Here is a 22,160-nt window from a genome sequence, read left to right on the forward strand (position 1 = left end):
TTATCATATAGAATGATGTCGCCTGTTACGAAACTCAAGTATGGTGGACTAGTCCTTTTAGTCGTCTGTTCTCGCAAAGTGACCAAGAAACATCCCGACTGCCGACTGCGCGCAGGAAGTGCGAGAGGCACCCGGACACTCGCATGCTGACGCATCCATGCGTCGGCATATCTTATTGCCTCAAAATGACGTCTGTGGTGGTGGTGGTGGTGATAGGGCTTGCCGTTGTCGGCCTCACGTATGTGGGCAACGTCACGACTCACGCCCTGGGGGAATGTGCGTCCTGGGCCGACTTCTAAGGGAACTGTGCCGACATATGTCTGAAATGACGTCTGTGACTAGCCTGCGGACAAAATGGTGTCCATTCACGGTAGAGGCTATGTACTCTAATCACGCACGCCACTAATTTCTGACCGTGCATGCGATTTCCTCAGCCTAAGAGGTGCGAACTGAAGGTATCATAGCACTAACACTACCAAGGCGACATAGCGTACAATAGAGTAGATGCTTTTCCTTTTCGTGCCTTTACAAGATGGTCTATCTGGGGATATGGGTCGTCTTCGCTTTACGTAACTCTCTTGCGACGGCTGCAGAACAACTCTACCACAAGTGCAACCACGGCAAAGAGAACACCAACTAGTAACAAGACAAAGACGGCCAACATGTCTGAGAAGGCCAGGGTATCGGCGGATTCGCTTTGAGATCCCGCGCTGCAAGTGGACATGTCCCCCGCCGCGCTCCTCCACCAGTAATTCACCAGGCCAGCTTCCACCAAGCGACGAATCCTGAAAGGTAGGAATGCTCGCTGGAAGCTATTTTCACAACGCGTGGCATTGCTATACCGCTGGGACGCGGAAGTTTTAATGGTCATTGAAATGAGTGACGATTGAACTCAATGGTCATTGCCCGCTGCTGCACGGTCATTTTCGATTGGCACTGACACGAATGCTCGTCTAGGTGATGGAGGTGTGTGAAACACTATTGAAGTATAGTCAAAGGCACTCGAAAATAGCCGCTGGCAGTCGTATTGCCTAGACTCACTGCATAAGGACAAGGAAGGGACAAGCGCAAGTCTTCACGCACGTTTCAAAAATAGTACCGCCCTCGCCCTAACAACGAAGAGCAGTAGCAGGTAGTCCCACAGTCTCGCTTGCAATACGCCTTTTTACAAAAGCAAGCGCCACCCGTTGCGCGCAAGGCGTCATGGGGGGGGGGGGATATGTTTATTAAGAAAAAGAAAGGAAAGGTCAGCCAGACGAAGGGCGGCTTGCTATTCCAAACAAAAAAAGGCAAGGGGAAGGGGAAGGAAAGAAAAGGGGGACAAGGGGAACTTGGAGGGCCTCAGGGCATTATAGGAACGCCACCTAGATACAAAAGGCCTGATTATTGCCTTCCCTCCGTCCTTCACTACGTCGACATATAAAGTCAGCATTCGTCTGCTACCGCGATTTGCCGTTCTGCGAAATTCGCAAGTGATTGCAGCTAACTTCGCAAATTTCAACTTATAGACTAAAAGTACAACACGCTTTCTAGAAAATTAGTCTTCAAAACAATATGGCAGCGTGTTGCGCTTTATTTTGTTTCCCCATTTAGTACGGGGGACGTTTACCACTCGCAGACGACAGTTGCTGCCCATGAAGCTGACGGCGGCTCGTCTTCACGGTTCGCCCGCTGAATGCACGTTCGTGATTGGCTACGGTCGTTGAAAACACGATTCTAATTTGCTGACCCATAGTTGTTACGTCACGTCGACGAGTAAGCAGGCTTTCTGCATCTAGGTGGTGTTGGCATTACTATGGTAGCATTACGAGACTGCCAGAGGCGGAGGTATAAGAAGAACATCAAGTTCCCAACAAAGTTCCCATGCTGCTTTGCGCCGCGCGCATTTTTGTAAAATAGTTCCAGTCTATAGATAACAAGGGCAGATAAGAAAACCGCAACAAACTGAATGAAAAGTCATGAAAGTTCAGTATACCAGTTATTACTGTTATTACATGTGGCTGGCGTTCGGAAATTCATTTTTCTATGCTCTTGAGACAGAGCCGCACCAGCATGCTGTCGACACCACGCACGGTGGTACAAATGAGCGTATTGATCTACAGTGTAATTCACTTCTGTTCATTAGTTCAATTCATGTTACGTCACTGCAGACGCCTTTTGTCCACCAAAATTTAGGTGGATGGACGCAGGGACGCGCGTACTGCCATCCGGCGTGTATCGTGTCAACCTCTCGAAGGACATTGAATCGGGCCATGTGGCAGCGGCGGATTGTCAATGATGCTCGAGACGTTCAATAGCCATTTGTTTCAACTGGCATTGCGATGATCGTGTGAGTCTTACACTCGGTTGATATCATCCCGGAGCTTGGGATCCATGTCCTTGCGGACGAAGCTATTGAGAGGGTGAGACACGAGACTTTCCTCGGCCAGGTAAAACTCTCCGTCGTCGAAGATTCGGCAAGTGCTGGACACCCGGAAGACCAGGGACGTCCTGTCAGTTATGATGACGGCCTTGCCGGCAACGATGCGTGACAGCAGCTTCGGTCCGTACAGAACTGAAGACGGCTGGGCGGTGTTTGATTCGTGCACCACACGTCCTATCTGCTGCAGGTACTCATTGGAAGAGTGCTGCAATGAAAACGGCCGATAGTACGTCAGGGTTGTCTCCAATTTGGCACAGTGCTACTGGTACCGTAGCAAGCACGACATGGATGTGCACAGGGCTATACAGGGTGTCCCAGCTAAATGCGAACATATTTTTTTTAATATATGTACATCACTTTTTCCGAGATGAAATCAATTGCAGTATAGCTAGCGTATGCTGAAGGGCACTCCTTAGGAGGGCATTAGCAAACTCCTAAGGCAATGTCTTCATTAACTTTCAATAATTAACTTTTTAATTTATAAAAGCTACGCAGTTTTCCCAATGAGAACATCTGGTCCCTTCGGTCACCTGATACCGGAGCCGTTTTCAGAACAAAAATCCGTTCGATAGATCGTACGCGAAAAATTCGTGAAGGAACACCTTTTTTTAATTTATTTTGTTCATTGCGCATCTTCGGAGACGCGACTTTCCTTCACCCACAATGTGAGAGGGTAAAAGAGCACACTATCACCTCTTGCGTTCTGGAAAAAGATGAAAAGAAAACAGAAAATGCAACCCAAGATAAGGGCTGTTCCGATAGTGTCACCCGATACACCTGTTTTTGTTTTGTTTCCGCAAGTTAAAGCTCATCTTCGACGCATGAGGCGGCACTGTGCTCCTTCACCCTCTCACATTGGGGGTGAAGGAAAGACGCGTTTCCCTGAGACGCGTCTCCGTCTCCCGGGCACGAGGCGGTGCGGGAATGAAACTGTGCCGCCGGTTAGATCAGAAGGTCTTCAGTAAAGGTGGCGGATCGCATTGAAGAAACGGGCGATAAAATTTAATTTTTATACGCTTCACGCAATATACGAGCGTCATTCATTTTAATGTCGTTCCTAATTAATCCGTCTTTTACGGAAAAGCGTTTGATTTTTGTTTTTATTGATTTTTCTTTTAAAAAAGTCAGTGGTCCCGATACGGAACTGCATCCTAAAATACTTCCGGGATATCGAAGTGGACATCAAGTCTTGACGCACAACGGCATCACGAAGAAAATGGAATGGTCACGCATGAGATATCCTACTCTTTCCTCTTTTCCACTCATTTCCACTCATCTTCTTCTCTCTTATCATCATCGACCCGACCGGCTCCTACACGTCGTTGCGCAGTCAACTGCATAAGCATTCTCGAGTACCGGCTTCACGTTCGTGAAACCACAACATCCATATTATTTTTTCTCTGCAATTTAATCCAAATCCAGTCAGATATGAGGCTGGTGCGTCACAACATTAGCGGTGCGGTCGTACAGAAAACAAAATGGGTTCCAACAACTCCCCTGTAAACCTGGTTTGGATGTGGTCTCTCATTTTTTTGCCGCGTGGTATCATGGACAACAGACAACAAGGTAAGTGTCCACGCGCTTTTCTAGTGCGCTTATATTTGTGTCATTGCTTCCAGAGTTTCAGGACGTTCCGATCACGGAAACCTGCCAGGGACGTTGATGCCTCTGCAAATTTAACTGTCAGAACCCACAGTCTTGGTACTGGAATTCTTCGTATAAGGTCCGACGCGTGCCACGGCAAATCTGCTACTACCGCGATAAATCCGAAAATAATAATAATAATAATAATAAAAACGAACAACGTGCTTGCACTCATATTATGTAATAAAGTCTTAAACCTCTATTAAAGTATTGCTGGGGCTGAGGAGCGACACCTCATTAAAAAATTGGCATCTTGCAACCCACGTAGCCCGTGCTTCATTAGCCCGTGTAAAACGCAAGACGATATAGTATAGATAGATGGAGCCAATTTCTCCATATTACGTTTCACTCACTCAGTGAGAGTGAGGAATGAAAGAAAAAGAAGTGTGAACAAGAAAAGGACGAGAAAATCTCACTGGGGATTCGTCACTAAACTAACTCGGCAGAAGTGCACGCTCAGCAAAAAGTAACGCATACTGACCGCTACCATGCCGACATATGACGTTCCTTTCCACATGTAAGGCACTGTTCGAGGCCTCTCTATTAGTTGGCGTACGGTGTTGATTTTCTCCACTTCGGACTTGATCATGAGACAAGCCCGCAGGTGACCGCAGAAGGCATTCATGAGGACGACGACAGCGATCCACCAGGTAGCGGAGACTACCCGGAGAGATGTCTTCTCTGGCACTTCCGCTGATGCTGCTCAGGAATTCCGAATAATATGATTTGCACGATTGACTGATTGGCGATTTGACATCTCCATCATATCCAGAAACGTACGTCTTACCTTCGAAGAACAAGTTCTCCACATACTGCCAGAAGACGTCACTCATGTTGCGGAGCATTTCTTTCAGACAGAATTTGCCCCGACGTTCACAACCTTTGATTGCTGCCGTCAACACAGTTATCGTGCACAACGTTATCATCAGGAACATCCAAACCTGTGAAAGCAATCCAGACATGATGATCGGTTTGAAATAAGGCTACTATCCCTGACACACGGGTGTCCTAAAGGTCTTTCAGGAGAAGAACACCTACGCGAACGGTGTTTGTATCCATTGACACATGACAATGAACAATCTCCTTTTGGGTGCAACTCCTTTTCGGAAGAGGAGATCGGCATTCTCCTCTGACACTGAAAAGGACTACTCTCAAACCAGGGTCAGTCGAATATTAGCATGTCCCTAATGTGCGAATAAGTATGCACATTAGTTTAAAACGTTGTACAGTTTCGTGAATTTGTTGGAGACTGATGCAGGGGGAAAAGTAGCCGAAGCTCTTTGGCTGCACGTAGAATTTTATCATGTTTATCACGTTCCACGTGACCTTCTGGCGCTATCCACTCAAACGTTGCCCACCTGCGCACTGGTGAAGAGGTCCAACAAGGCCAAAACAGCTGTCCAGTGTTGGTGTGGCGACGTTTGGGACATGTAAACACATGTTGGAGACTGAGTAATACGACTATTTTAAATACGACTAATAGTCTCGTCAATACGAAGGTCGTCAATGTCCATCGCATTTCCGGAACGACGCTTAAAACTTTCGCTATTAATTATAAATTTCGCTATCACACCTCCCCGTTGAACTATTTGAATACATGCGCACGTATTTGGTAAATCATAATTCACTGCTTGCAACTATGCTTGTATTGCTTTGTCGCTTTAACTCTGAACAGCTAGCGCCACATTTCTTGCGGCGCGCGTTTGTGTCTGCGGCGCAAGCTCCTTTCAACAAGGAGTCCTTTAAGGTCGTAAAGAACCTCAACTTCAAATCAGTTCTAGCCTGTCCGTTCATCAGGGGTATATGTCGAATATATTCATTGCATGACATAATAAACTTTATTTATTGAACTTGAGACAAGTTATTCAGCGCCAACATGCTTTGACCGAGCCGTGAGGAGTTGGCGAGCGAGCCATTCAAGCAATCCACTCCGGAAAACATCACATCACGTCACGTCTATTACATGTACTTGCGTGTTTCAATAAAAACTGGGATTTCCCACTATTCCTAGTCACTATTTTTAGTCGTAGCATAGCCTTGAATGTAGAGATGACTCCACTGTATACTTTAAGCAATTCCCTGTGCGAAAGGTATGCAGAGATGTTTAGGATTCTCCTGTCACACTAATATCCCTGGACAGACCGACAAGGCAGGAAAAAAGATAAACCAAGACGCAGAAGAATTGAATTTCAATTCAATTGGATTAGACTGGATGGGAACGTCGTACTTGTCCAATTCCACACTAGTAGCTGTTCACGTTCAGTCATGGTGCCTACCCAAAGTGGAACTCATCATGATCTGAGGAACGTACCATCCAATCGAAAGCCAATATATATCCGAAGACGTTACTCTCCTCAGCTTTTGGTCTGCCTGCGAGTATCCGGAGGTCTTCAACGTAGAACATGGACGTAGGCGTAGCGATATCCAGACGTTCTTCCGCGGGGAAAAAGGGACCCATGGCCAAATCACTCTCCTGAATACAGATAGATCATCAGGTAAGAAAAGTGACGGTGCTTGCGGAGGGGTCATTCTTTCTCTCACTCATTGTCAGGTGAATAAAAAGGAAGCGGGAGAAGTAGAAAAAATCGCTCACCATGTATTCATACGAGCTACATGCCCCATCAGGATATTCCAGCGGAAGGTGTGCAAAAAGTCATATTCAACTGCTGCCACGTGAGCGCTCAACTACATGTCCACAAGATAGCAGAGGAAAGATCCGTAGCAGACGACAGGGCCGATGGTGTCGGCTGCTATGTGTGCAGTACGCCATTCCCGGTATCCCTGCGCCGTGTGAATGCTCAACATATAGGACGGGGCCGAACTTCCACTTAGTGAGCACTTGTTTGCTTTTTCTTCCATTAGAATATTCCGTAGAAATGTCGCTCGTGTGAATTCACGGTCAGTGTAAGGAAGAAGAAAGAGAAGACGATGGAGATCGGAAGTCGCCGCTAGTGCGGCTGGTTGCTCCAGAACTCTCGCGTCAGGGTCAGAGTCACATTAATATTGTGACAAGTAGGATAAGTGGCCGTGTGGCTACGAGAAGCCCGTCGCAGATGTGCTCTTGTGCTTGTCCTTGTTGTCTGGCTCCCACTGGCACCGTTTCGCGGTTACTAGAAACATGTACATTATATTTTTCCTGCCTGGAGGTGCGCCGCAAAATACGGCTTTCAAAATGATCTTATAACTAACGGACTTTATAAGACTACAACGTACTTTAATGGGATAATAAGGGTTGCTAGCTGGGCAAATCCTCCAGTTGTGACTCGAGTTCTCCAGGTGAGACACCTGCATGCTTCCGGTACAATGTACGTAGTGTCGTCCAACCAAAAGCATGCACTTGTAGTTCCCAAATAGGGTAAAGGTTAGAGTTCGAGGTAACTCGTTACAAGTAACTCGTTACTGTAACTAAGATCCTTTTTTTGGTAACTTGTAACTTAACTCGGTACTTTTGCGTCTGGTAACTTTCAGAGGAACTCGTTCCTTTTTCAGGTAACTTTGCCAAAGTAAGTTAAATTCCAAGTTACTTTTAATTCGCTTTTCATTTAGGTGCACACATTTTCTTGCTTTCTCTCCGGTTCCTTCATGGCATTTTTTGCCATAAAACGTGATATTCAATCAATGACTGTATTTTATTCAGGAAGTAAGAACCGCTGATATTGAAATGAAGCTGAACCATTGTGCGCCCACAGGGGGTAAGATGCAAATCGTTCGAATAGACCTCTACCAGAGAAACGTCATCATGACATTGGTGGACAGGCTGAAACCGAAACAAATCGGAAGGAGGGCTGGGTTCCACGAACAGGCACTTGTTCGCTGTCTCCCATTGGAAGAAAAGTAGGACCGAGGGTCGCGTCCCTTAGGGACCATGTCGTAACCACTCAAGACCGTGGCTTTCGGGCGCGACCTTTTTCACCTCTAGCTTCGAACGTAGTTCAATTCTACCAAATTTTGGCGCTGTCGAACACTATGACATTATCTGTTTACAAACAGGGAGAGGTCTGTTGTTGGACATGAAAAAAAAATGATCTAAGCGTGTTGCACTCCTCCGCAGGCAACTCAAGGTCTAACTCAACTGCTCACGCGCGCTGCACCTACGTAATGCTATTTTGTGTCGAAGTAACTTGGAAGTAACTCGTTCTTTTTTTTTAAGTAACTCAGTAACTGCGAGTTACACTTCATGCTGAAGAACTTCGTTATTAACTTAGGTACATTTTGCACACGGTAACTTAACTTGTAACGAGTTCTTTTTGACGGGTAACTTCTCAATCTATGGTATAAAGGTACCGCGATGGAAGAGACAACCGTTGTGGCCGTGCCAAAACATTTAGCAACATTGCTGATGGCTCAAGGTTATTGCACACTAAGCCTACTTCGAAATAAATAAACTGAGCAGGACGTCCCTATATTAAACTGTGATTTACATTCATGACAATCGCTTACATTTCTGTGCAGCATTCCCATGGATCCCGTCCAGGATCCATCTGGCTGTGGACTTCCAGTGGTGATTTCTTTCGGCACTCCGATGCTGTAACTACATGGACACAGACAAAATGGCACCGTAGATGGATCCGACACCAACGGAACGCGGCAATACCAAGCAAAGAAGCAACAATTCGAGCATCGGTTAACGAAGGTGTGTCGCCAAATCAACAGCACAAGACTGAAATGATGGTCATTGAGCAAGAAAGTTGAAGAAGGGTATGAGCTCAACGCATGTGCTTTGGAATAAAGGGGCCAACGGTTTCTTAATAATTGAACAGATCAGAGCTGCGATATTTAATGCACTGCAGGGGCGAGGAAGTTGGAAGTCACACAGCAGTTGTAAAACAACCAACCAATCTAACACCGAACCAGACAACCAGGATTATCATTAAATCATCACCAATCATCATCCTCACCAACAAACAGGATCTATAAAAAGAAAAAAAGAGGCACTCATAAGTATTAAATATCACCTTCCCTAACCCCTAAAATAACTTTCCCTAACCCCAAAATTGCAAACAATTTACATTATTTCTCCGGCTAAATTTCCGCCTGAATCGATTCTCTCTGGTCCTGAGCATCTGCGTATGTACGTATACCTTGATGCTCACAACCGTATTTCAGCTCTCTTTGCCCAAGTTTTGTCTCGTCGCAACGTTGCTAACGTAATTATAGCCACACCCTCCAGATTGTTATTGCTTTCATTACAAACTTTTAACCTTCACAAGTGTCGCTTTAAGACAAAGAAAAAGCAACGTGACAAGATTTTGTACATACTTGAACTTAAGCACGTGAACGAGCGAATTAAATATGTTTCCAAGTGGCCCCGACAAGATGTATTCGCTTCCATTCTTCTCGAGGGTGGTGTGAGGCTTGTACTTTGCAGCAGTGGACAAATAGTATTAGTTAGAAAACTAAACTAAAATGGGGATCGTCCTATGAAGAAAAGGTAGCGTATAGCTCTTACCGGAATAATTGAAACCCTAACCACGTCTCCCTGCATCTCACAATTCCTGCACAAAAATTATTTAGGTCTGCGTTCAATAATACAGCGTATTTTATACGACTGCCACAACCCGTTTCTAAATCCACCATCAATATAGGCGGATGATTGGAGCGCGTGACATCAATGCGCATGCGCTGTATTCCGAAAGCTAATCGTCCAATGCGGGGTCTGTACGACAGCATGCTGCTACACGTGCTGGATATGATTGGCCATTGGCTTGCCTCCGCCATCGCCTTTTATTTTATCCGCTCATTGTTATTGTCGTAAGGGCAATAAATCGTGAAGCATGTTTCGAACGTTATCTAGCATTCGCGCATGGGAAAAGGACATCGTTCACAGTATGCTTCCCAGTTCGTGCAATAATGTAGGAGTTCAGAATAGACTTCATTCTATGACACGAAAGAAATAAGAATAAGTTACGGGGTCCGCAAACTGTGCACCAATTATGGGCATACGTGATGTTACCTAGTGGGCCATGTGAGATGGCATTTTGCGAGTTGGCAACAGTAGAACCTGCTAGAAAAGTTTGTAGAAGCATTCTGGACATCCCAGATAAATCTGCGGATGCGGAATGCAAACTATTGTATTGTATCCGCGATGCGGCCTCGAAAGACAAGGCCAATGTGCACGAAGTTAAATTGGCTTATTTTTTGCACACTAGTGCACTTTTGCACACTAGTGATAACTTGGATCCTCACTAACTTCTCCCGTGTATGTGATGCAGTGCAGTCAAAGCACGCTTTACAGGAGACCGCCACGGACGGACGGACACGTTTTGTTTCACTTCGCTCAGGAGCGAAGTGAAACAAAGCGTGTCCGTCCGTCCGTCTTATATAAGGACTTATAGTTGTATAGTTATGTAGTTTAATTGTTATGTAAGATGCAGATTGTGCCCGTTACAAAAAAAAGAACTAAATACCGTTATTCGTTACTTCAGAAAAACTAACTAAATACGTTACTCGTTACAGACATACAAAAGTAACGAGTTCTCGTTACTCACAGGTAACGAGTTACTTTTACGTTACCGCCGCATAGTTAAAGGAGCCAACAAACATGCCGCCACACGTGGCAATGTGATTAGTGACCCTTCGTTAATTGTCTTGTTGCATCTCTGCGTCACGTCTTGGGTATGGGTCATTGTAATAAACCTTTTGCTGAGTCTGATAATTTGTCGTCCGTCCTTCGTGTTCCGTGTCTCTCGACCCCTTACTATGAGTCTATATCAGCTTGCCTGGACCCTTCCTTCTTTCCGGAGTGGGGAACGCAAGAAACGGCACCGGTTTTCGTGCCACCGATCACCAACGGTTCCCGAAAACAGACGAGGGGCTGCGTCATGATTTAGGGCGCTCAGAAGCTTAGCAAAGACAAGAAAAGGCTACAAGTCGAAACGCGTTTTTGTAGCCATTGCACAATTTGTGCCCATTCTTGGGAAGGAGTGATGATTGGAGATTACGGAAACAAAAGAAAAGACAACAACACATCCAGCCAGGGATTGCAATAATACTTTGAGTCACACGTGGTCGTGGGTCACGCAGGTCAGATCTGCACGCATTGCGCCACATGGGGTGCCGAAAGTGCTCCCCCGCGCTGAAGAAAAGGAACGGGTAACGTAAGTTACGAGTTACCAATTTTTGTAACTGATTCCGTTACTATTACCATATTTTAAAAAGTAACTGAATCGTTACTTCGTTACCAAAAAAGAGTAACCGTTACCAAGTAACGAGTTACTTGTAACGAGTTAGGCACAACTCTGGTAAGATGAAATCTGCACCACAACGCCGCACCAAAAGGTTAGAAGACTTTGGTTCCGATGAGCAGTGTGTATCATGGGAATACAGTGCCATATTGCTGGAGGCAGTTTGGTGGAAAGGTTAAAGCACATTTGGTGATACAGGTGTAGATTGAAGCAAACCGATCCGCTATCACTGTAAACTTTTTCACACCTTTAAAGGTGTGCGCTATGCACATTCAACCTGGTTGCGTAACATTGCATCTCCAGGATGATATTTTACAAAATTCGGAAAGCATTACTAAAGATCAAGTGTCACTGCAAATCTTGCTTTCATTATGTCTTGGATATCGTAGGTACGAGCAAATGCATATATGCATCGCTATCGATAATCGAGCACGCGCAAGTGTCTACAATACTGTTGAACAACGTTGAGATATTGCAAGACTGAATTTTTGGAGGACAGACAACACTCGAGTAAAGAAAATTTGTGCGAAACCGTGCTCCATTATGATGTTACCAAAATTACACCTAAAAAGGCGTGCGCCATGCACGTTATTACACCTTTAAATGTGTGAAAGGATTTAGAGTGTAGGGTGCCGCCGATATTTCGAACAGAGGTTGGTAGATGACGATGATGATGCGGATTTTTCAAGGTGCTTGATGTGGCGATTCCAGCAAATATCCGAGTACGTGACCACACCTAGAAGCTGGTGGAAACGCACAGGCTGAAGCATCTTGGCCACGAAACATCTATCGTCAAGACGCTGCATTAATTTATCTAATGCGACGCAATGTGGCTTTTACAGCTCAGTGGCGTTACCGCTTGCGACAAGTTGACCCTCCTAGACACAGCAGGTGATCTGGAAGATCTAGAGCACATCATTATCCATTGCCCGCACTATATACCAACCTCTCCGAACAACACTTTCAGTGCCTCTAAATCAGCTGGACTTTCGCCCGCTCACTATTGCTCGGTCCATGGCGATGAAACTCCCCAGTCACCATCATTAAATAACGTTGTTTGTTGAAGCATCCTGTTCTCAGCCCACAAAGGGAAATTTGCCACGGCCTTGCGCGTCAACGGGAGTTAAACAATTTTTAGGGTGAAAGATCCGGCACCTGTGGGTGTTATTCAATGCGCGCTGTCAACGGCGCTGTGTGGCAGACCAAGCCTTTCCCCGGCGTCCAAGGCCCAAGATGATACATACGCGTAGGATGCGACCGTTCTAAGAATTATAGATTTTAGGACAGACTCTAGGACAGCCTAGAGTCACTAAATAAGCACTAATAAGCTACTAAATAAGCTATTTAGTGACTCTAGGACAGTCATCATGAGGTTACACAGTGAAACAGAAGAACATATCGCAGAAGGTGGCCAGCGGAGGCTTTGAAAGTTTGTAACGGGTTCACGCAAGAATACCCGTGAGTCTGTTCAGACTGTCAATCATCTTCTTGTTAATGCATTTCTCTACGTCCACCATTGCGTATATGTCATACTGCCTGTAATAGGAACTGTACTGCAATTGGCTTTTCCCCCCCGTCTACCGAGTAGATCAAATTGACCGCCTATAATGGGGCCTATACGCAAGACAAATCAAAGACCACGTTGGTACGAATCGATTACCTTAGAGATTCGAACGCATTAATCAGACGTACAGAACACAGGAGCGATATGACAAAACGTCAGCCTAATTAATGTTATTGATGTTTTTATACTGCACAGTTCAGGTATACACAGCACACAAGCCTGGCAGAACTTCGTTCTGCCGCCGTTTAGCCGTCGTCTGTCGGCAAACAAATGACTTCTGAATGTGTAGCCACCTGACGCCATGATTACATTTCCAATAAATACTTTGACAAGTGATGTCCGTCAATTTGATTGTGCAACATTAGATTACAGCGAAGGGCCACTTCGTAATGGCCTAGAAAGAAAGGCAGATGCAGTTTTATGTGAGTATCGATATCCATGCTGTGCTCACTTTTATTTTCTTACACCACGTGAAGCTGCCCTTTGCTTTAAATTTAGGCAGCAAGGAGGTACGGGGAGCCCTATTAAAAATGAACTTCACCTCATAGCGCGCTTCCTAGCCAACCATAATCTCGAATGATATCGTTGTCTGTCATGATTTGTTGAAAATGGGAGGAGTACGCCTTTTCTGTGACAATTATGACCAGCATAAGTGTCACAAAAAAGGCGTACACCTCCCGTTTCCATCAAATCAGGGCAGATAACGATATCATTCGAGATGATGATTGGCTAAGAGCGTGCTATGCGGTGAAGTTCATTTTAAAGAGTGCTCCCCGTATACCTCCTTGCTGCCTAAATTTAAAGCAAAGGGCAGCTTCACGTGGTGTAAGAAAAAACGTCACGTCGAGACTGGGAGGTACCCGGGTTCGAATCCCGGTGCCGGCTGTGTTGTCTGGGGTTTTTCCTGGGTTTTCCTCAGATGCTTTCAGACATATGTCGGCACGGTTCCCTTAGAAGTCGGCCCAGGACGCACATTCCCCCAGGGCGTGAGTCGTGACGTTGCCCACACACGTGAGGCCGACAACGGCAAGCCCTATCACCACCACCACCACCACCACCACCATCATTTTTAAGAGTGAGGGAGTCGGCGCGTCGGGAGTAGAAGGAAAGGGGATGGGAGAAAGGAGGAGGTAAATATGATGGCCGGAAAGCAAGGAGACCGCTGTCCCCCTTGCTCAGGGATACGAGAAGTCACATAGAAGTACCCACCACATGAAATACGGGAGCATCCCTCAGCACCTTTCATCGGGATGCCCCCTGCACCATGGTTACCGTCGGTATGATTCCGTTTCCTTCGTTTCCAAAAGCCAGACACACTGGTGCAAGCGACCTCTGCTGGTATTCTTCGTACTTCCACAACGATGGGCTTCCGATACCTAGGCCGCGGACTGCGTCTGTGAACCACCATTGCGTTTACCGGAATATTTTTTCTTTCGACGTAGTCCTAAGCGAACCACACACTGCATGACCTGCTCAACTCCGCGTATACTCATATAACCTTACAGCCAACACGACAAAACAATGGTCTCGACAATGCGATCTTGGGTTGAACAAGGCAAGAGTTCAATGACGTGCAGGCACCGCAGTAGGTACAGTGCCTTCCCGTGGTACATAATTCTCCATGCGCTCTTCCCTTACGCCAAAGGACATGCAGCCGCACTGTACCATGGTTTAGTGGTGCATGCGCGTACAGCTCCTCTTGGGCTCAGCTCACATATTTTTACTCATTGATACAACAACAACAATAATAAATGAAGGAGAAGCGATGATGACATGGGATGTTTCCCGGTGGTATAGCCACAGGACCCTACCCCACTTCACAGAGGTTAATACGAGAGGATGAATTATGGTGAACGCGGAAGACACGCAAGTAACCAGCATTAGTAGTAGCCAGCAGTAGCCAGTAGCATTAGTAACCAGCAGTATGGATAACCAGCATTAGTCTGAGATACGTACAATGTCTGGACTATACAGAACGCATGGAGAATGTCAGGGTATGACAATACGTCTTCTGATGTCATGCAGCCAAAGTAATCAAACAAATCATCAGGACGAAGTCAACCGGAAGTGAAAAGAATAATTTCTGTAGCCAACAATGGGTAGCACCAGCCCTGAACAGGACATTTATTAAAGGAATTTAGGAAAAAATATTTCCAGAAGCAGAATTAAAGGATTGCACTATGTATTGTCATCAAGTAGGAGACAGCAGGAGCTATATGGAGGTAGACTCCACAATGTATACAGTTCACTATTTACACTGTTCGTCATACTTTGACGCGAAAGCTATCCTCCTCGTCACAATATAGCATTTGTTGACAGAAATTTGTGCTGCTGTGTACTGTCGTTGCCATTGGCTCATCTTGGCTCATGTAGTTGGCACAGCTATTCAGCTCAAGTGTCCGTTGCCATCAATATCTTAACAAAAAAAAAAAAAGACATGTAGCGATATGTCCGTGTTCATATGTTGGTGTACTTGTGTATGGAGGGATGACGTTCAATAAGAAAAGGAGTGAGGTCTGAGTGTTCAGCTTACGCGCGTAGTATATGTTGGTATGTAGCTCAATCAACTGACCAGTTTTCATCGTTTAGTTTGGACAGTGTGCAGGGCAGCGTGGGGATCTGCGCACGCGCTACCTCTGGCTTTTCACCGCGAACCCAGGCATAGAACGTCAAGGGAGCAAAACACACTCACAGAAAAACATGGGCGCAGTCAATCCCACGTTACCACAACCGCTAAAAGATGGCAGTTGATGACTGACTGAGCTGAGTCGGGTATAGCCTGTGCTAGATTTTCTTTTTGTGATGCTCTCAACAAAAAGCGCGTTCCAATTTGAACGCCACAACAGCCTGCCTCCCTGGGAACCCCTATATCATCCGTGTTCAGCGTCAATCTACGCGATCTCTCTCTATTTTTTCCAACAAATTCACGACTTGTCTACATGTTACGGATGTTTACATTTTTGGTGGATGGAATCAGAGGACGATGTTGGTAACGTGCCACTGGGTGACTGCCAAACCGCGCCTGAGTTGTCTACGGCGCTGCACGTCTTCCGTCTTCGGTATTCCGCCATTTCATTCTTCTATTTTGAAACCAAACTTTCACCTGGAAAGAATTGTCGATTAAAATACGGACATCGTGATTTGGAACATGCCAGCAGTGTCTACATACATAGTAGTTTTATGGGGAGAGGGTACAAGAAAGCCTTGAACAAAGGTAAGTGGAGGAAAACGAAGGATCTGTAACGAACTGATGCCCTCTTCCAACGTCCAAGTATAGGAGCGCCAATAGTGGATACGGTCACAGCCCTTCAACTTCAGCGCGTCAGCTTTCTTGATATCCAACGCAATCCAATCCAATCCGTTTTTTTTTCCTCAGGGCTTCCTGTGTGGAGTGTCTTGTCTGCCATCATCAGGTGTGCTTGGGTTATGGGTATTCTAGTGTAAACATTCTACTGCGGCACGTGAGAACGACGTGCGGGCTATTGTAGCCCGTAGTAGTAGTGTAGTGTAGCCCGTAGTAGTATGGCGGGCTATTCTAGCCCGCCATACTACTACGGGCTATTCTAGCCCGCCATACTACTAGATTATACCGACCATCTCCACAGCGCCGCATTGGGAGGCGTGTTGCCGAAGCAGCTCGCAGGAAACTCGCCAGAGAAGCCTCAAAAAGCTGCCAGATGTCGCTAGGAGAATTTGTAATTTCGCTAAAAATGTCTCTAGACATAAAATCGCCGCAGACCTATTTTTAATAGCCAGCTTTCTTCCTTTTTTACTATATATAGCTAGCGGTGCGCGAGCAAGGAACTTGGAACACGGACTTTCGGATGTCGTCATGAGTCGTGAAGCCTCATGCAAAACGCATAAAATATTGGGCATTTCGCACTTTTAGCGTCGATGTTGTGTTGTGTATTTTGCAACCTCAAAGGAGGAAATAACTTTCGGTCTTCCATGACAGCCCTGAAAAGTATTTTTTTTTATTTTGGCAAAATTTAATGCTCTTTCGGAAACACTGAACTGAGGAAATTATGGATACTTCTCGGCAATCCTATTCTAGATACCGTCGAAACAACCTTCTTCGTGTCATAACGTTTATTATGTAACGATGTCATATAATTCTCCTCCAAGAGTATGAAGGTAGCTGTGTCAGAATCAGAAGCGCACTTGAAGAACACACCAATATTATTATAGCTTGTGTTCTTATACAGGTATGTGTGATTGATTATCCTCCTTGGTTTATGCACAAATCTCGCTTAGGAACACACGTGGTATCTGCAGGTCTAACTGAGGTCTCAGAGATGTGCACAACTAAAAGGCCGCAAAAATATCTTTTAAAACATATTTTGCACGATAAATGGCACTTTTTCAGTGATTTTAAACGGTTGCAGGTGCCACGTGGTGTTCGAGCTCAAGTCGCTAGATTTGTCGCTGGGCCCCAGACTGCTCCGAAAGTCGCTGAATCTGGCAACAAAAGTCGCTAGAACGACAACACTGTTTGGAGGCTATAACGGTGGCGCTACTCATCGGCCCGATTACTGCTTCCTCAATTTCTACAATAGTTTGTACTTCAGCTTACCTTAGCAGTTTTGTATACGAGCGGCGGATGTCCCACTGAAGATGCTTCTTTCTAAAGTTGATTATCATCATCATTCTATATGTTTTCATGGGAGCTGTTGCTGTCGTCTGCTACGGTAGTCGTACGTCCGCTTCTGCGCGTTCAAAATTCAAATTTCAGTTTTCCAATCATGATGGATCTCGCGGGCCGATGTGTAGCGCTCCTAGCGGATCGTGCGGACGGGCTCCTCAAAGGGGTTGCCGATTATGACATGGTCGTTATAATCTAGTACGTCGTGCTCATGACACATTACAGGCTATTGTATCTGTCACGGCGGCTCAGTTATGAAGAATGAAATGTCCCATTTCGCCATCTTGGTCTCTAGGTGTTACGAGAGTTTTATGATGCTGTGTACCTGCGCATCCGAGAGGCCCAGGCTTGCAGCCAGTTGTCGCCTTTCGTGTCTCGAGATATACTTCTGGAGAGAGAACCTCTTTTCGAGCCCCTTCCTCTGCAGCGCCGAGAACACAGCCCGCGACCACGTCTTTTTGCGTTTCTGGGGCTTTGTTGTCCCCGTGGTTTTGTCCCGGAACTCATGGCATGACCTGGACTGTTTGCAGTTCTTGTCCTGGTTGTTACATTTGGCAGCAGTTTCTGCCGTAGGGTTCCTTGCGGCCAGTAGGCACTCTACACTGAAGGACAACTTCCTCTGTCTTTTCCTTCCTTCGCGCTTCAGTATAGCGTCAACGGAAAAGTCAGTGCCCATTGGATCGGAGTGTGCAGCCTACAATGACAACATGAGAAAGGGACAGCATTTATTATCGTCCAATACTCGCATCAACTCGTATATCGTTCAAAGAATCCCTCATGCCCAAAGGTTGCTTCCAACTGCACATCCACCTACTCCACCCAATCTGTTTATCTGCTAGAGCACATGGGGTGCTTGTGGATTCCCTTAGGTTAGAAATACAAGTCCTCTGGAACTCTCTGCAGTATTTAGGTGGGCCGTGTTCTCCGGAATACTGCTTGGTTGTTGTGCCAGCGACACTATAACTTCAAATGCATAGATTTGCTGTCCTATGTGCCTACTGGTTTTTACTTCGTAGGGTGCGTTTTCTTATTCAACCCGAGTAGCCAGGAGTTGGGTAACTACGTCAGAGCCTTTATCATCACGTGACTCCAGAGTAGCCACCTTTGACCGTAATTTTCGAACGGCTAGAGTTACTCCGCGCTGAAAATGGCGGACTGGCCTGACGGGCGAGACGATGTGGAAGTGGTGACATACTGCCTGTTTAACAACTTACCGCACATGCGTGTACACTAGCAGATTTTGAAAATGTTCGACAGATTTTAACCAGTCCTACACTTCCAAATTGAACACTACCGAAATTGTCTGTCAACAGGACGGTTGGTAGCAGACGACGTATCGTCGTCTGCTACTCCTGGCTACTGTGGCTAATTTTCGCCGCATAGTTATGACGTCATTTCCGCTAATGTGGCTACTCTGGCTATTTTTCGCCGACTGAGAGTAACTCGGAGTTGGCAGAGTTGAATAAGAAAACGCACCCATACAGAATCACTGCGCATTTACACAGCCGTGACTTTTACGTTTAGATAACCCTCATAATCAGTGTCTTAAACGACAGAGATGAGAGAGCACCGCGATTTCTGTAACACTCATTCTGGAGCCCCAGTGGTAAAGGCCATGCGGTCGTCACTGACGCTGTGCGCAACTCGTCGACCAAACACCCTAACGTAATAATAATACGCAGTAATAATGTAACCCTAATACGCAAGCGACTGCGTCCACAGATGTATTGCTACCAAAAAGCTTACTCGAGTTCTGACAATGCAACCAGACGTAACAATGTTGGCGCATTTCCATTCGATTTGAATGACTCATCTCCGTATCAGCACAATCTGAACACTTCAACTCGGTATCAGATCATCTAGATAACTGCAAGTGCTATCTCATCATACAACCTGTTGCCTCTTGCGTGTTGTCAGTGGCGCTGATGCAAGGACGGGCTGCGTAATTTTCACGGCAGCGCACAAAACGCAACGTACTATCATAGAATATCTGTCTACAGATGTAGAGGAGGAACAAAATGATACAGGTAGTGCTAGTGGTCATTAGGATATAGGCAATGGTCGTCGCTGGCGTTTCGTTATCCCAGCTAGCAGTAATTGCAAGCAATTATTGACAGCATGGTTGATTAATCGTCTTTCAGAATGATAAAACTGATTAGCATCATTTGCATGAGCACAACTTCCCCAAATTGTCGTGTTTACCTCCAAATGCGACGCTATATGATGTGAATGCCATGCATGACGGTAGCATCTTTTTTGGTGTGTGGACTCAAGCCATATCCTCGTACACAACTTAAGTGAAGATAAGATATACAACGCGAGGAAACAGCGCAAGAACGGACACGATGCGGACAAGTTTGCAAGATGCGTTTGCAAGATGCGCTGTTTCCTCGTTACCCTTGACCACACAGTTGCTTTGATAAGTAATATAGACTCCTCAGCCATTCGCAGAAGACGGGCAAACACAACAAACAACAAAGTGAACAAAAGTGCAAGTGAACAAAGTGAAAAGGGCAAGTGAACAAAAATTTCACTGAACCTTTTCCCACATGCAGCGACCAATAATATTTCTCAAGACTCACTGAAGCAACAGACAGAATGTCTTGACTTCACGGCTTAGCACTCGATCCGTACTGCGCAGTACAGCGGTGCATGCGTGTTTCTCGTAATGCAACTTCGGTAAAAATGTTCCAATGAACAGTCCCCTTCGACAAGAAAACGACAGATAACTGAGAAAAAAAAATCCAGTATCTGATGACCCCTGTCATCCTGGTGACAACTTAATGCGATAATCTGGCTTTTCGTCTCACACACACATATAAAGAACCGGTGATGAGATGGGGCTGATGCCGTCTCAGTTTTCGAAATACGACACTGGCATGCTTTCACATGCAGCTGTTAGTGTCTATGTTCACTAGCATATTGAGCATGTCAGGGTAAGGTTTGGAGCGTCAGCGTAGTCTCGTACTACGTTCCTCCCCACAATTTTCTGCGTCGACATGAACAGAGAGTGGACAGGAATCCCTATAGTATTTGCACTCTTAAAGGGACGCTAAAATGTAAAAATTTCTCCTCGCAGAATACAATATTGTTATATAACGGAATGCATCCGTCTCACGTCGTTCGTGATTTATGATCGATAGAAAAAACGCAATTGACGCTTTCACTCTCCTTCTCAAGAAGCGCGACAATACAAAGAAGCCTCTGATTGGTTTCTTCAAAAGGATCTCCTACGATCATTGGACAAATCGTTTGAGGAGACCAATGGGGGACCGCTCCGCATTGTCGGCCTTCTTTAGGAGGAGGGGAAGAGGGAAAGCGTAACTTGCGTTTTTCTTACCGATCATAAATCACGAACGACGCAACCGATGAATCCCGTTCCTTTTATATTACTTTCCAAGATAACGCCATCTTTCATTCCGCGACCAGAAATCTTTGAAAAAAATGTGTCTAGGAAGCAAGCGAGCTGGTGAAGATGATGCATAATGTAAAACCCCGAAACTAGGGAACACGAAGGGACAGACACAACACGAAGTCTCAAAAGGTAGAGACTTCGTGTTGTGTCTGTCCCTTCATGTTCCCTAGTCTCGTGGTTTTACATTATGCAGAAACCTCTGCACTTTAGTTCATCTTCAAAACAGAACTTCACCGCATAACACCCTGAAGGCAAACCACGTACTGCACAGAACGATATTACTCCTGATTATTACTCCTGATTATTACTTATCACTCCTGATTTGTGGTAAGCGTAAGCAGGTACTACGCCTCTTTTTGACAATAGACCTCTCCCTGTTTGTAAACAAATGACGTCATAGCGTACGACAGCGCCACCAATTTGGTAGAGTTGAACTACGCTCGAAGCTAGGGGGCGAACAAGGTCCTGCCCGAAAGCCACAGTCTTGAGGGAATTACGATGGTCCCCGAAAGGGATGAGACCTTCTGGCCTACTTTTCTTTCAATAGGAGGCAGCGAACAAGTGCCCATTTTGGAACCCAGCCCTCCGTTTCCGATTTGTTTCGGTTTCAGTCTGTCTACCAACGTCATGATGACGTTTCTCGGGTAGGGGTCTATTAACAAAACTACATCAGTGTCACACATACGCTCGCGTTTTTTCAACATACTATTATTCTGGATTCGAGTTCTATAATTACGCGAGTGGAATGGACGACTGCACTCCTGGGAGACGAAGAGACGCACTCTTTTTAACTGCAGACAACGCATATGTTACACCAAACTAAACGCTACTTACGCGTGGCAGCCAGTTATGTAATAAGCAGATCTATACACACCACCCATGAGCAAAAGGATCGGAGTACTTTACCTCTTTCGTGCAACGGCTTATCCACAGCAGGACATAGAAAGCACCGAATAGAACACTGCGTCTGAAGCTCGGCCTTTTGGGCAGAGGAAATGAGACTTCACTCAAGATTCTCCAGCAGCAGAAGACACGTTTACGTTAAGGCCTCTGGTGTTTATTCGGCTCGCGCGGACAGACACAATGTTCCGCAGCCTGAAGGTCTACAACAGCCAGCCCCAGCAACGCTCAAATAGAAGGCCCATAAAGACACAGCTGAAGGGAATCACGGCATGACGCCTTCGGGCGGTGCGCATGCTTCCGATATACACGCGCGCGCGCAGTCCATATCAACCCCACCATATGCCCCACGTTGTGAGAACACGAAAGACATCGTATATGTGATGACA

The 22,160-nt window shown here is 45.8% G+C and overlaps 1 protein-coding gene across 1 annotated transcript; it reads right to left on the reverse strand.

Moving 5' to 3' along the window:
• Window positions 1–534: 534 nt before the first annotated feature.
• LOC135397504 (glutamate receptor 2-like) lies at window positions 535–7,357 on the reverse strand. Its single transcript, XM_064629107.1, has 6 exons — window positions 7,280–7,357; window positions 6,378–6,539; window positions 4,854–5,007; window positions 4,548–4,765; window positions 2,341–2,627; window positions 535–785 (listed from the first exon to the last, which is right to left on the reverse strand). The coding sequence occupies exons 1-6, from the start codon at window positions 7,355–7,357 to the stop codon at window positions 566–568; spliced, it is 1,119 nt and encodes a 372-aa protein (XP_064485177.1). The 3' UTR covers window positions 535–565.
• Window positions 7,358–22,160: the final 14,803 nt, after the last annotated feature.

This window comes from Ornithodoros turicata, chromosome 6 (assembly GCF_037126465.1).
Source record: "Ornithodoros turicata isolate Travis chromosome 6, ASM3712646v1, whole genome shotgun sequence".
Taxonomy (NCBI): Eukaryota; Metazoa; Arthropoda; class Arachnida; order Ixodida; family Argasidae; genus Ornithodoros; species Ornithodoros turicata.